We start from the raw sequence: 15100 nt of genomic DNA on the forward strand, positions 1-15100 counted from the left end.
TCTTCCCGCCCACCTCTTGCCCAGGCGACATTAGCATGTCCTGACCCTTTCTTTAGGGGGGTGTCAGTTTGTCTCAAGGCTAGATGACACCTTCTGTGTGGCAGGTGCAGACTGTGTCCTAAAAGTCAGTGCAAAAACACGGGCTGTATAATATGGCCCTAGGGTTCATGTAAGTTCTCGCTATGTAGCCCGGGTTTACTCAGACAGGGTTTTGCATACATGGCTGCTGCAGACTCTTAGCCTCCCGCTCAGCCTTCCAGGTGTTGGAATTACAGATGTGTGCCACTGTTCCTGGATGACGTACTTCTTTTTTTAAATTTGCTATTTGAGACACGGTGTCACTATGTAGTACTGGCTGGTCTGAAGCTAGATATGTAGACCAGGCTAACCTTGAACTCACAGAGATGCGCCTGCCGCTGAGTGCTGGGATTTAAGGTGTACACCAGCCTCCATCTACTTAGCAGTCTCCCTGTGATCTCTTGTAAAGGGAGACCAGCAGTTCCTTCAGAGGCAGATTTCTGTCTCCAAGCACTTCTCAGAAAAAGTATGGTTAAGTGTTCAATGAATATTCGGTAAGTGAAACTTTTTCTCTGTAACGGAATGGGTCTGTAAGAATTTGTTATCTTATGAAATGATGATTCCAAGTGGAAGAGCTGCTAGAGGATTGAGCTCAATGGACTTATTTTTAAAAGAACAAGTCAGGGCCCAGGAAGTGGCTAGGACTTGCTCAGGGCACATCTCCAGCAGTGTCCTCTCATATTGGAGTACTGCTTCTCCTGAGCTGCTTTCCTGCTTCTACTGTCAGTGCTTCCTTCTTTCTCCAGCTCTCTCCCTCAACAGTGGACATTTTCAAGGCTTGGTTTTAGCTCTGTGCAGGGAAGGTGACCTTTTCTCCCTTCCTGTCTACCAATACCATCCATCAGCTTAGAGTCACATGAGGTTGAATCAGTACTTGGAATGCCAATGTCGAAAGTGATGTCACCCTTGTCACTGTTCAGGCCAGGGTGACAGAAGAGTTAGCAGCAGCCACTGCACAGGTCTCTCACCTGCAGCTGAAAATGACAGTTCACCAGAAGAAGGAGACAGAGCTGCAGGTGCAGCTGACAGAAAACTTGAAAGAGACAGATCTTCTCAGGGGCCAAGTCATCAGACTCCAGGCCGACCTCTCAGGTAAGTTCTCAGAGGAGAAAGTCTGGCAGGACTGCCATTTAAACTCAAGGAGTTAAATGTGTCCCTCCTGTCAATTCCTTCAGCACGACAGTCTTGAGGGACTGGCAGAAAAACTGCTAACTGTTTTACATAGAGAACAGGAAGACACCCCGTCCCCCAGCTCAGTTGTAGTTGACAAGTCACACTGTTTCTGTTGGGAAATGTTGCTTCAGGTCTTTGTTACCTACTTCCTTCCCACAGTGGATTACAGTGCTCCAGCTTGGACGCCAGGCCACTGTCCTCTGCTCATCTCTTGCTCTATCCCAGAACTCCGCTGACTGCACCCTGTTTCACCTCTCATCACTCTCCTCTTAGAATGGCTGTGTTTGCATTGGTGCAGCTGGCACTTGGTGTGCTCACCATTAGCGGTGCCCCAGTCTTCTAAAGTCTGCCTCTTGCACAGCTTTTTTAGACCATTTGATCTCTTGTTTAAAGCCCTTTCTCTCTTAGTGCATTATTTTGACCATTAAAATAGCCTTCCATAAACATCATTTATAAGTCTTTTCTTCCCTCTAGAATACAAGTTCCTGGAGGGCAAGGGGAGGATTTATTCTTTGTAAAATCTTTTCTTCCATATGAGGTTTACTTTAACTTGAGTGACTAAGTAAGGCCTGCTGATTAGCTGGAAGCTTGTGAATGTCAGCATGTTGTCTCGGCATAGAGAAACCTGTGTGGAAAGGCAGCTGGGACCATTGGGCAGGGATGGAGGCAGCAGCAGCTCCCTGTCTAAGAGAAAGCGTGGAATTACTGACAGCACTGCGAAGGCGATTCCTTGAAGATGCATCCTTTCTCTCACAGGGCAGTATGTGAATGTTGTGTAGCTGTCTCACCTGGGCTTTTGTGTCTTCCTCTGACAGTTCTTTGTGACAGTTACTTCAAGAGCCAGTTTTCAAACAAGTTTTAATATGCTAAATTAAAAGATAACTCCAGCCCCCATCCTTATTTGATAAGGGATATTTTGAAAGCAAATTCTCAGTCAAATGTCTTAGTTACCAAGAAAGTTGAGAGTTTTATCCAGGCAGTGAGAAGGGACCTAAGCTCTACTCAAGAAAGGCACTCCATATGGTCATATGCAATGGAAACAGAGCTATATAAGTGATCAGTGTTATTAGAGGTGGTCTCTGACTATTCAGGGAACATTCTCTAACACTGTGTGTGTGTGCAAGGAGTTGTATATATATATAGACATTACCCTTTTCAGGGTAAACATGGGTTGATAGGAGAGTCAGTGTAGGGCTTGTTTGATCCTTACTGCAGGTCAGGAAGGCTTGTGTGGTGGATTGAGATTAGAGTAGGCAACTTCCAAAGAGCTTCTGGAATGCCACAGCCCTGTAGCTCCAGTTCTACAGCCGTGAATCCTTGTTCTCTGTCCTAGAGCTCCGAGAAGCCTCTGAGCAAACACAGTCCAAATTCAAAAGTGAAAAGCAGAGCCGGAGACAGCTTGAGCTCAAGGTGGCATCCCTGGAGGAAGAATTGACTGACCTCCGAGCTGAGAAGGAGTCCCTGGAAAAGGTAAGTTCCAACAGCCAAGTGGCCAGGCATAGCTGATTAATGCACAATTTTCTTTTTCATTTTTTTAAGAGTTGAAATTTATTTAGAAAAAAGCAAAAGTCCCACCTTTCTGTACTCAGCCCACAAAGGTGTTTTCAGGACACTGCTCCTTCCTCCCACCATCCCTTTCCTACTCGAGCTTCCATTACTCTATGTGCTGCTGCTGCTTGGGTGAGGGTTCCTCTAGGCGCTGTACCAATTGTCTAGGCCTGGGCCTTGAGCACTCCAAAGTCTACAGTCTTTTTGGCATACGTATGTAGCAGAAGGTTGGCCACCCCGGTAATGGCTACATATCCCTTCATGTAAGCCCATGAGTATAAATTGTCTTCATTAAACACTTGGCTCCTGTTCTGATTGTACTCAGCCCAGAGGCTACTGGTGATAGCCGTGGTGATCCAGTCATTTGTGTCCCCATAACCCAAGTAGGCCAGCATGAACCCCTCGTTCAGTAGCCCTACACAGGCAGCCACTGCGGTGCCCACTCCAGCGCGCACCACTCAGGTCCTGGTTGAGCACTCACAGGGCGCTCTGGACTCCTCAAGTGCTGGCTTGGCTTAGCACCTGCGTCAGATCCTGAGGGTGCAGCATGCCTGCATCTCCTAACCTTGACCTGCGCCCCTTAAATTTTTTATAGTATGAATGAATTAGGGAAAGTGAAAATAATATTGAAAAGTATAAAATTAAAATATTTTAAATTCCTTTTCTCATTGTATGAGTTAAAATAACTATAAACAACACGTGAACCTTTATGTGCATATCCTGTATGCATATCCTTTATAACAAACATGTACTGGTAACCCACCAAACGACTAAAAACCACCCACCCACCTCTTGGGTGTGGGAGTTATAGTCTTAAATTTACTTCCTGATGTCTGGGGACAGCGACATCTTTAGGGGACCCTGAAAACATTAAGATAATGGTTAAGTCCTGGGAGAGCTAGCTGTCTCATTTGTTGTCCAGCCTCTGTGTAATGAGAAAGTCTAGAGCTTATCAGAAAATTCCTGACTGGAGTAGTTCATGAGACTGGACCATCTCAACTACCAACTTGTTCTGGATGCAGCATTTTGAGGGAAACGGAGAGACCGGATTACCTGGGCTATTTGTCTTTATTGGTTTTTGGTCTTTTTTTTTCTAAAAACACACAAACTTTCAAAGATAACATATAATATCTACATTAACACAAGTATGGAATGTGCAGTGTGCACAAGTCAGTAAATATGTTTTTTGTTCTATGTTTGAGGAGGTAAAAGGTATCTGTTAACTATATAATTCTGTTTGGACTGTATAACCAAGCTTTCAAGTCACATGAAAGGATGGCATTTAATAAGTCTTGAGGTTTATCCAGTCTCATCCAGTCAGAGAGTTGTTCCCATGTAGAGCCATCAGCATATACATCATCTGCCTTGTAGTTTTTCATAGTTATTTTCTTTATGTCTGTAGTCAATATTTTCATGAGGTTTCCCCCACCAAATCTGATTTTTATTAATTTGGAAGGAATCCGTAGCTTTTCCTTTGGAAACAAAAGCATAAGTTCTCCCCCCCCCCCCCCCCCCATGCAACACATTTCCCAACTTCCATTTTGAAACTAAGACATCCATAAAGCATATAGGCTGTTTTAATTCAACAGTCCCTTCCATAGTCCAATGTCTCTTAGCAGGTATTGTTCTCTTTTCATTAGCACTCAAAAATTTTAAATTAACAAAACACCATATAAGGTCCAAATTCCTTATGTTATATTTTTCAACCTTATGTGGCTTCTTTTTTTTTTATAATAATTTACTCTTTCTTTAAAGACTTATTTTTAAATTATTTTCTATGACTATCTATACCCATTTTCTTTTTTGTCTTCAATATCTGAGCACCTTTTTAGGCCTCCTGTACCATTTTAGAGGTGTGTGTGAACCTGACTTTGTGTGCATTTGCAGCATTTCTGACCACGTGAGCCAAACCTTAAACTGCTAGGCAACTGCTGCGGAGTGGAGATGGTGGCTGGCTCCACCTCCCTTGGTTCTGGGAGAGCCTAGCCTCGAGTCTGTGGGTACCAGCCAGAGCCACATTTACCTGCCCCAGCGTCTACCTACACCAGGCATTTGTACCCAGTGTCAGCTATTCAAGTGCTCAGCTGCACAGCAAGGCCTCTGTATACCGCAAGCACTGAGCCTACTTGGAACTTTTTTTTTTTCTTCAGCTTTTTCAGGCCTTATGTGGATTTACTTGCCGCATGTTGGGTGCCATTTGTACTTTCTCATCAGGACCGCCAGCCTGCAAATAATGAAACCAAGACTTCTTATTAATTATAGAAGGCCAGCCTTAGCTTAGGCTTGTTCCTAACTAGTTCTTATAACTTAAACTTTAATCTACATTCTTCCATGGGGCTCATTACCTCATCTCTGTAGTGGCCATCCCATTTCTTCTGCGTCTGACTGGCGGCCCTGCCTTTCTTCTTCCTAGAGTTCTCTCTGCTGGGAAGTCTCACATATACTCTCCTGCCTAGTTTTTGGTCATCATCTTTTTATTATACCAATCACAGCAATACACTGTACAAATATCCCACAATAAAACCATTCCTAGAAATGACCAACTGAGCTCACTGACCACCACCCTGTCCACACTGTTAAGCTAGTGTTGAGGATGGTTCTTTTGTTCCTCAGAACCTCTCAGAGAGGAAAAAGAAATCAGCTCAAGAGCGCTGCCAGGCGGAGGAGGAGATGGATGAGATTCGCAAGTCACACCAGGAGGAACTGGACAGACTTCGGCAGCTCTGGAAGAAGTCTCGAGTGTCCACAGACCAAGCAGCTGCAGAGCAGGTAATGGCCACAGAGAGAATATGTGGTTCCTGCTTCCCCTAGGAAGATGTTCCTTACGACTTATCCACACCTGGGAAGATACTGGAAAGCCTGGCAACCGGTGCCAGCCCTCTCAGTGATTCAGTGTTGTACTTGCTTTGGGACTGGGGATGTGACGGAGCAGCAGGAGTGCTGGCTGTGTATACGTGAGGGTCTACTGAAGCTACTGAGCTGGACCACTCCATGGCTAGAAAGAACGGTTTATTAGGGGCTCAGATCACCAAGGCCATCTCTGGGAGGTGGAGAGGGGAAAAGTAAAATGGTGGAAAAGCAAGCAAATTTTATATGACAGCTATATAAAATATATGAACAGATATGGGGGGGGGTCTTTGATCTTATACAGACTCTTTAGAATACCTTTGGGGTAGCCTACTTTTGGTGGTGGTTTAAGGGAGGTTCCTAGTAAATAGAAAACCCTAAAAAGAAAGCCTAAAGGGAGTTTCTGTTTACCCAGCCAGAGCCCTGTTTAGGACTTTAACACCAGCACTGCCATTTTGGGGGGCTGCTTTGGACTTGACACCGTGCAAGCATGAGAACCTGAGTTTGAATCTCTTGTATCCAAGTAAATAGTTGGGTACACTGCAATGCGAGTGGAGACAGGAGGATCCCCTGTCTCAAGGGAATAACACAGAGAGTGGTAGACACCTGGTATCCTCCTCTAGTGTCTGTGTGTGGACATGAGCATGCACATACATACATATACATGTCATACATCTCTCATATAGAGAACAAGAAGGAGTAAGAGGATACTTTCAAAGTAATTAAGCTCTTTTCAACAGTTGTTTCCTGCCTACATGGGCCAGGGTCTTTAAATTCTATGGAGAATAAGCTTTTTTTTTTTTTTTTTTTTTTTTTTTTTTTTGTAATGTGAACTCAATGCCCAACATCTACCCCCCTACACATGGCTATTGTTTCTCTTGGCAGCTGTCTGTCACACAGGCTGAGCTGCAGAGCCAGTGGGAAGCAAAGTGTGAGCATCTCTTGGCCTCTGCAAAGGATGAGCACCTGCAGCAGTACCAGGAGGTTTGCGCGCAGAGGGATGCCCACCAGCAGAAGCTGTCCTGCCTTCAGGATGAGGTAGTTCTTGCCCTGAGCCAGCTCACACCAGGCCTCCAGGCTGTATTAGCAGCCAGAAAACACAGCCAGGCTTGTGTGAGCTGCAGTTAGTTATCTTTTGCATGCTTACATAGGGTGGCAGCTGGGAAAAGACAAGCAGCCAGTGTTCCAGGACTTGGTTCTCATTATTCCAGCCTTCATTTACTAAGCAGATACTTACTGAGCATTAGTTTGGCTCCAGTAGCTATATTAGAGAAAGGGCAGGCAAAGAAGTCTACTCTCAAGAATCACATAATCACAGAAAAGAAACTGAGATAAGTGGTCTGGGGAGGCCTGAAGATGAAGGGCCTAAAGTCGCTGGGAAAGAGTCCCAGCGGAGGTGACCTTTGAGCAGAGCCAAGGACAGGTAACTGTGGTAAGGGTGGAGTGTGGGATATGGTGGTATGCTTTATGTGAAAAAGAGTTGGAAAGTGACTTAGGGACGTGTTATGAAAGTCCCTTGTCCGAAGGGCAATTCCTTGCATTATGCAGTTAAAACCTTTGGACTCAGAGGCTTTGGAGGCAGTCTTGGAGGTGAATAGGCTGCTGAGTATTTGTATCAATGTGGCTACTCTTATTCATATCCCCTTGTTTTCATTATATTCTTCACCTCATTGGGAACAAGTCAAGTATCCTTGATGGGAAGGAAGCTGTGAGTTGTTGAGGAAGTAGTGACTGCATCAGCTGATCTGGGGAGAGGACCAAGGCTGGGCCCAGCAGACCTAGCTGCAGTCAGGACTTGTTCCCAGAATGGTCCCCGTGTGTTTCCTGACCATCACAGTCATCCAGGTTCCCAAGGCCACAGCCCAGTCTGTTCATTTTGCAGTGCTTAGCTCTCCAGGCACAGGTTGCGGCCTTCACTGCAGAGAAGGAGCAACTGAAGAACTATACGTCCCAGGCACCTATGGTCAGAGCTGCTGCTGACCCCTCAGAGAAGGTGAGCTGACATTCACAGAAGCAGCAAAACCTGTCATATCAAGGCAGTGAATGTACTTACCAAGTATTCAGAAAATAGGGCCCATATGTGATGCTGACTTTTTCCCCAACTTTATTGAAACATCACTTGTCTGATGTAAAAACTAACTCTTTAGAATCTACCACTCCGATAGCAAACCCAAAGAGACTTTATTCCTCTGAAGCTTTGACAGATGTGGAAAGCACCCCTCCATCATAGAGAAGAGCTGGCTGTGGTGCTGTCCCTGGGGTCGAGGCCACACAGCTGGCTGTGGTGCTCATAGTTGGCATTACATCATATGAGCAAATGATCTTTGGGCAGGAAATTCTCCTTTAGAACTGTTCTCTCCACAGTGGCAGCTCTTAGTGTCACCAGACATTTGTGACCATCTGTGTCCCTCTGTAGAGTTCCAACTCTGTAATTTTAATGTATCACTTAATGTCTTGATTTTGGTAGCATGTCTTTTTGATCTTGGCATAGGTCAAGAAGATCATGAACCAGGTGTTCCAGTCACTGAGGGGAGAGTTTGAGCTGGAGGAATCTTACGATGGTAGGACCGTCCTTAGGACCATCATGCATACAATTAAGGTACAGTCAGTCGGTTCATTAGAATGGGCATTTTATTAAATTACCGTCTAAGCACTCATACTTAAAGTTACTGAAGACTATCCATCAGTGATGGAACTCTCTGAAATGACATATGCCTGGATGGACGTGGCAGTCTCTTCTGACAGGGAGAAGCATGGCATTTGAATTAGGTGGACAGGACCTATTAGTGCACACTGTTCTTTCAGGGCTCACCTCCTTGGCTTCTGAACAGGTGGTGACTCTGCAGCTGTTGGACCAGCAGGAGGAAGAGCAAGGAGAATGTAGCAGTGACGATGCAGAAGAGAAGCCTTTGAGATCTTCCTTGGAGCAGCCAGGTTCTGCCACTGCTGGGCTGTCTCCAGCACCCCTGAGTGGGGAGATGCAGGAGGCTCCCAAGGTGCTATCAGAACAAGTAGTAGGGGAGACCACCCCACTGCCTCCACAGGCCCTCCCTATGCCACAGCATGGTACACAGACAAGGAAAGAGGACTCTTCAGGAGAGATACCCTCAGAAACGAAAGACAGTTCCCTCCCATCTGAGTCAGCTGGCATCTCATCCCCCAAAGTCCTGGGGCCCCCAACTTCAATCCCACCTAAACCTCCAGGACCTATAATTATGGACTCTGAGTGTGAGGAACTACTTGCTGATGACCAGAGAGCAGTGAAGTCCAACAACAAATTGGGAGGAGAACATGTTGGGGAAGTAGCCCCAGATGGCCCACTGACTCCAGATCCTGAGAAGGGGGAGCTACCAGCCTTAGACCCTGAAAACCCAGGAGGAGAACCTCAGCTTCCTGAGCACAAAGAAGTTGAGGATGTCAGTAGTTCTGGTCCCCCTGAGGCATTGCTGGATAAAGAGCTTGCTTCTGCAGCTTCAAGAGCATTCCTCAGTCAAAACCAGGAGGACTCCCAGCACTGCAGGTGTGTACTGAGCAGGCACAAGCTGTCTGTGGAGGTGGTCTCTTTTTCAGGGTTGACAGATGACACTCATTCATTTTGTTATCAACAGCTCTACATACAGGGTTCTGTGGCAGGCACCCAGATAGTGTAGCAGGCAGGGCAGGTGTAAGGTTTATGGGTCCGAGGAGCTAAATCTGTGATCCAAGGAGTACTGAGTCTTCCAACCTGACAGCAGGAAGACATTGCAGAGAGAGGAGCACACACAAAGGTGCTTTCGTGGGATGGACACACCATAAGGAACTAAAAGGAGCTAGTAGGGGACCAGTATGGTAAAGTTGAGGTTGGAAAATAAAGAAAGGGCCAAGATACATGATTATTTTATGCAAATATAATATGAAGCCAGTCAAAGTATTTAAGCAGAAGAGTGGTGGAATATGATTTATTAGCTTTAACAATTGTGCTGGCAGTAATCGAAGACTGCTTTTCCACTTCCCGGCCACCCAGACCTGAATAATCACACTAAAACTGTATTACTTACAATACTCTTTGGCCGATGGCTCAGGCATATTTCTAGCTAGCTCTTACATCTTAAAGTAACCCATTTCTATTCATCTGTGTATCACCATGAGGCTGTGGTTTACCAGTAAGGCTCTGGTGTCAACTCCACCTTCTTTCTCCCTGCAATCGGTTTAGTTTTCATATCTACCTATATTCTGCCCTGCCATAGGCCAAAGCAGCTTCTTTATTAACCAATGATAATAAAACATATTCATAGCATACAGAGGGGACACTGTATGCTACAGCTGGCTGTAGACTGGAGAGGCTGGCACAGGGTGTAGACTGGAGAGGGGCTAATGCAGTGTAGAACTGTGAAAGGCATTATACAGGGTGTGGTCTCTGGAGGGATGTATTCATGGTGTGGGAAGAGATATTTGAATTGGGTAAGTGGGTCTCAATTCAGGATCCATAACTTTCATAGCTTGTGGGCACTGTGACCCGGGCAGAAACAGCAAGTATCTGTGGCTTGATTCTTCTTTAGTCTCTCTGGGGATGAAGAGGACGAACTGTTTAAAGGGGCAACTCTGAAAGTTCCAAGGCCCAAAGTCCAGCCTGAGGAGGAGGATGAAGACGAGGTGGTAAGGAAATCTCAGACTCAGCTGAGTCCTCATACCACCACCTGGGGGCTCTTCCCTGCAGTCTCAGAGACAAGAAAAGGAGTCTGTTGGTGGCCTGCTTTCTGGACTATGTGTACAGGACCCTGTGGGAGTCAGCTTGGGGGTCCAGAGTGGGCAGCTCTTTAAGCAGAATAAGGATAACCAGCTGCCACTGTATTCTTAAAAGGATATCATGATCTGTGTCCCTTGGGGAATCGGTCCTGTTTGTAGTAAGGGAAGGTGGAAAGGATTCTGAAGATCCAACTTGTTGGCTCTCCTCCTCCCTAGAAAAAGAAACAGGTTAGAAGATCATTTTCAGGAGGTTAATGGTAGACAGGACTGAGCCCAGGCTTCTCTTAGGCCACTTGTTTCTAAGAACTCCTGTTCACCTGGCCCACTTCCAGTCTGCTGCCTGTTTTGTTATCGTAACACCTGAGCAGCAGATGGATTCAGTGTTGACAGTGTCACTTCAAGTTAGGGAGCAGGAGAGTCAGGGACCACAAAGGAAGTTGCCAAGAGAGCCAGGATTAGAGCCCCGGCTTGTCCATCTGACACTGGATAATTTTGACGCTGGAGTGGGAATGTATGTGGAGGAGACAGGAGCATTAGATCCAGGAAAGAACTATGAGGTTGAACATGGGCAAAGCCTGTTGTCCTTCTGTACCATCCATCTGGAGTGGAGTTTGCTTTTTGCCCGAAGGCAATGATATCTGGAACCTAACTCAGATGAACCAGAGCTGTTCCTCTTGCCTGCAGAGAAGGTGTCATTTCCCCCCATTAGCATACCTTTCTGAGAATTGACTTTGCATTTGAGAATACTAACTACAGATTCTGCATAGAAAATAAAGATGAGTATCCCAAATGATGAGCAATATATTGATGGTATTACTGCTAGTTCCATCAAGTTAATCATCTGTTTCTTGGGTATTCAGAAAAAATACTTCACATTCTCATTTAACCTTCTCCTAATATGTCCTATAGTTCTATGTTCTGCATTTCTGTAGCTTCCAGTCCTGCTGTCCCCTACCAAAAGCAGATGACAGGCCAGAGCTTCCATCATGGAAAGAGGAAGAGAACCTCCCCCTCAGCTCCTGGTGTTAGTCCGCATTGTTATTGACACCAGAAGTGTTTAAAAAGACTGTATATTTTGGCTCAAATTTTCAGAGGTTTTAGTCCACAATGGGTTCACTCCACTGCTATTAGACTTGTGTAGAGAAAAAGCATTCTCTCAGTGGTCAGGAAGTGAAAGAGTGATGAAGGAGGGGCTGAGGGCAGCCTATAATCACCTGAGTCCTCTTACTGGGCCAGCCCATCACAGAAGCTTTCCACCACGTCCAGCAGTACCAAGCCGAGGACTTGAACCTGTAACACAGTATCCTTTGGTTGGGACTCTTAGAGGGTCCTAGAATCCTTTAGCCCCTTTAAAGAGAGCATGGCTCTGCCTTTGTGGCCTTTCTTTATCTCTTGGACGTGCCTCTACATCCACATCTTTGTCTGGCCACCTCAGGCCACAGCTGGTTTTTGGATGTGATTGTACTTCTCCGAACTTCTGTCATCTTCTCTTAATTCTCCCAGGCTGCTTTGCTTTTGTTTCTTTCTCTTTCCCCATCGGTCCTTAATGAACCTTCTTTTTTCATACAAAACTTGTAAGTTGGCATATCTGCCCAATCAATATATATTTCACAAATAAATCACAAAATCAGCTAAGCAAAGTTGGTCTTTGTCTCTGTCGAAAGATGGCTTCCCTCAGTGCCTGCTTGTCCCAGCTTTGTCTGGATCAGTTCTTTAGCCACAAAGCCTGTCCTTCTAGTTCATCTCCTTTCCAGCCAGAGGCAGGACAGCCATTGGACCACTTCCCCTCATAGGCAGGAAGCCACCTGGGCAGGGATATATGAGAACTGACCTCTCTTTCCTGTTTTGTCAGAGCATGAAGGGGCACCCGCCCCCAACACCCCTTTTTGGAGATGATGATGACGACGATGACATTGACTGGCTGGGGTGAAGACCTAGGAGACAGGCATGCAGGTTTCTCTCCCAGCCCTTTCCTAAGCATGATTTTGCACAGCCGGCCTCAGGGCGAGGTCCTGGTGGGCCCTCTGAGGACAGTGGTTCAGACGTCCGGTGAGCTGTCATCTGAAGAGGATCCTGAACCTGTCTGCAGAACTGGTGCTGTAAGAGCCCTCAGAGAGTGGCTCTACCATGGAGGAAGGGCTAGGAGGGTCACCTGCAGCCAGTCACAAGCATCCTGCCATTTCACCCAGGCCGTGTAGCCTGGGGAGGGGTCTCCTCAGAGAATTGAGAAATCATGCTGGCCTAGCCTGTGGCTCTGGGACATGTATCTTCTATCTCTGCCTTAAATCTTAGAGGTCAATAAGTATTTGGAATTAACAAGACTAAAATAAATGCCTACAATAAAACTTGGCCTGGACCCTTTAGGAGAAACTGAGTTTGGTTTCTAGGGCTATCATTCTCTTTCTTGGGATCCTAAGGGTGGGAGTTGTAACTTGGTCAGTTAATGTGCATAAAAACACTGTGATATATTTCTTTTGGCACTGACCTTGAACTTGAAGGCTTGTAAAGAGTCACAGACTGCAGTTCCAGCTTGCCACAGCTGCATAAGGCTGAGGGCACTGTAGCTATATGAGGACCTTATCCACCCTATGCTGATATCTGTGGGCTATACAGCAGGCTTTGAAGCCATCCAGGGAAGAGAAGAGAGGTCTGTAATACCCACTGTTTGTGATACCTGAGGGGTTCTGTGAGCCCCAGGGGCCAACACTGCTGCAGAGAAGAGCAGTGAGAAAATACATGTAGCCTTTTACTTATTCTAGGATCTTCTAAAGACCATGTAGCCAGTCTCCAAAAGGAGTAATCTTTTTAAAAAACAAAAATGTTCCATGATTTTAAATGTTTTTAAGGCTGTATCCTGAATTTCATGGCATTTTGCAGGTTTTGTGCTTGACTCCCACATTTTGGCCTAGGAAGCTTCGCGAAAGACTGTATTAAAGAGTTATTTAAACAAGTTACTTCAAGCTCTAAGCCTCAGTTTTCTCTGTAAAGTATGGATAACAGTGTCTTCTGCAGTGGCTGGAAGCAATGAGAGAGTCTGTACAGTGCCAGTTATTGAAGAAGACATGGTTATCCCCATTTTAAAAAAGATTCATTCTTATTTGATGTGTATGGTTGTTTGGCCTGCATGTGTGTTTGTATACCATGTGGATGCAGAGGCAGAAGAAAGCAGCAGAGCCTCTGGCACTGGGCATTCCAGATAGTCTGATTCAGAAGTACTGATTTGGCAAGGATGTGTTGGGGAAGGGGTGCTGAGGTGCAATAAACAGTCAGACAAAAGCCAGGCCATGTTAAGAGTTAAGTGAACTCCAGGTATTGGAGCCTTTTCACTTTATAGAAAGAAGTTAAGAGACAGGAATGGGGACACATACCTGTAATCCCCAGAAGGATTACATGAGCTACTTATGAAGGTCCTCTACAAGAGCAGTTAAGTGCTGTCATCCCCAGGCTTCGAGGAGCAGAGTAAGCTGTCCTGTTGTCCACCGTCCGCCTGTCCTTGGGTAGAGGAGAGGAGCTAATGCTGCTTGCTAGGAATACAGGTTCCAGGGCTGTGGATCTCAGTGGTAGAGAGAGCACTTGCCTTGCATGTGCAAGCCCTAGATTTCACTATAGCACTAAAGAAAAGTTTAGGCTCCTGGCTTCATCCAAATCTGAATTTCCAGCCATTGTGGAAACAAAGAACACAGACTCATCATCTTCAGTCTCCGTTCACTTGTGTATACCACAGGCACTATGTGACCTGTGCCCCTTATCTGAGCTGATCTGACAGGAGACTGTCTCACACTTCAGCCTCCTTCTCTCTGAGACAAAGGCAGGCAGTTCCTGTGTGGTAGTGAGGATTGAATAAGTTAACTGCATAAAGGGCTAGAACTCTTGGGCACTTAGTACTTATATAGGTACTTGTTTTTTTTAAGAAAATTAAATAGGGAAAATACTACTTTTTGTGACTTGGCTCTGAAGAATACTAAAATGAGAACACACATTACCAAAGTCTAACCACATATTTACTCTATAGACAATAAGCAAAAAATTTTATAAAGACCCCACAAAATCTCAAATATCATGACTGTAATAAAAGAGTATCAGGTTGAGGAACCTGCTAGTCACTCATGCCCTGGGAGCTGAAACTGAGAGCCTTAGCATAGGCTGTCACAACTCTGCTGAGACTAGCAGCTCTACAGGCTGCCAGTGGACAGAGGGACTGCAACAAGCAATCCCACAGGTGCCCTATGCTACACTTCCTGTGACTCTTGCTTCTTACTGCAAATGACAAGATGGCCATGGTGTTACGTCTGCCCCCCAGGAAGGGAAGGTGCTAACTGTCTTCCATCACAGGTGTTTATAGGCTATGTGACAGTTATTCTTCTTAGAGCAGGTGATGTGGGATTCCCCTCCTTATGCTGTGAATACCATTGGTTAATAAAGAAACTGTCTTGAGCCTGCGCAGGGCAGAATAGAGTAGGTGGGGAAAACTAAACTGAATGCTGGGAGAAAGAAGGCAGAGTCAGGAGAAGGCATGTTGCCCTGCCAGAGAGAGACCCTGGATAGAACCTTGCCGGTAAGCCACAGCCATGTGGCGATACACAGGTTAATAGAAATGGGTTAAGATGTAAGAGCTAGCCAATAAGAAGCTAGAACTAATGGGCCAAGCAGTGATTTAATTAATACAGTTTCTGTGTGGTTATTCTGGGGCTGAGCAGCAAGGAACAAACAAGATGCCTCCTCACTACAA

At 45.7% G+C, this 15100-nt stretch overlaps 1 protein-coding gene and 1 long non-coding RNA gene across 6 annotated transcripts in view; one reads left to right on the plus strand and one right to left on the minus strand.

Annotated features, from left to right (window-relative positions):
- The window catches only part of Fkbp15 (FKBP prolyl isomerase family member 15), a 70403-nt gene extending 57078 nt beyond the window's left edge, over positions 1–13325 (plus strand). For all 5 annotated transcript variants that reach the window (XM_038332575.2, XM_038332574.2, XM_038332576.2 and 2 more), the window contains 9 exons: positions 999–1170; positions 2585–2721; positions 5413–5568; positions 6532–6684; positions 7529–7639; positions 8138–8245; positions 8478–9166; positions 10185–10281; positions 12224–13325. In XM_038332575.2, coding sequence (XP_038188503.1) covers positions 999–1170; positions 2585–2721; positions 5413–5568; positions 6532–6684; positions 7529–7639; positions 8138–8245; positions 8478–9166; positions 10185–10281; positions 12224–12301 — 1701 coding nt within the window. In that variant the 3' untranslated portion in view covers positions 12302–13325. The remainder of the gene's footprint in view (positions 1–998; positions 1171–2584; positions 2722–5412; positions 5569–6531; positions 6685–7528; positions 7640–8137; positions 8246–8477; positions 9167–10184; positions 10282–12223) is intronic.
- Positions 9571–14764, minus strand: LOC119816203. The gene is made up of 2 exons (XR_005285700.1): positions 11586–14764; positions 9571–10583 (listed from the first exon to the last, which is right to left on the minus strand). It is a non-coding gene; the product is annotated as an uncharacterized LOC119816203 (long non-coding RNA).
- Between the last annotated feature and the right edge of the window lie 336 nt (positions 14765–15100).

This window comes from Arvicola amphibius, chromosome 6 (genome assembly GCF_903992535.2).
Source record: "Arvicola amphibius chromosome 6, mArvAmp1.2, whole genome shotgun sequence".
Classification (NCBI taxonomy): Eukaryota; Metazoa; Chordata; class Mammalia; order Rodentia; family Cricetidae; genus Arvicola; species Arvicola amphibius.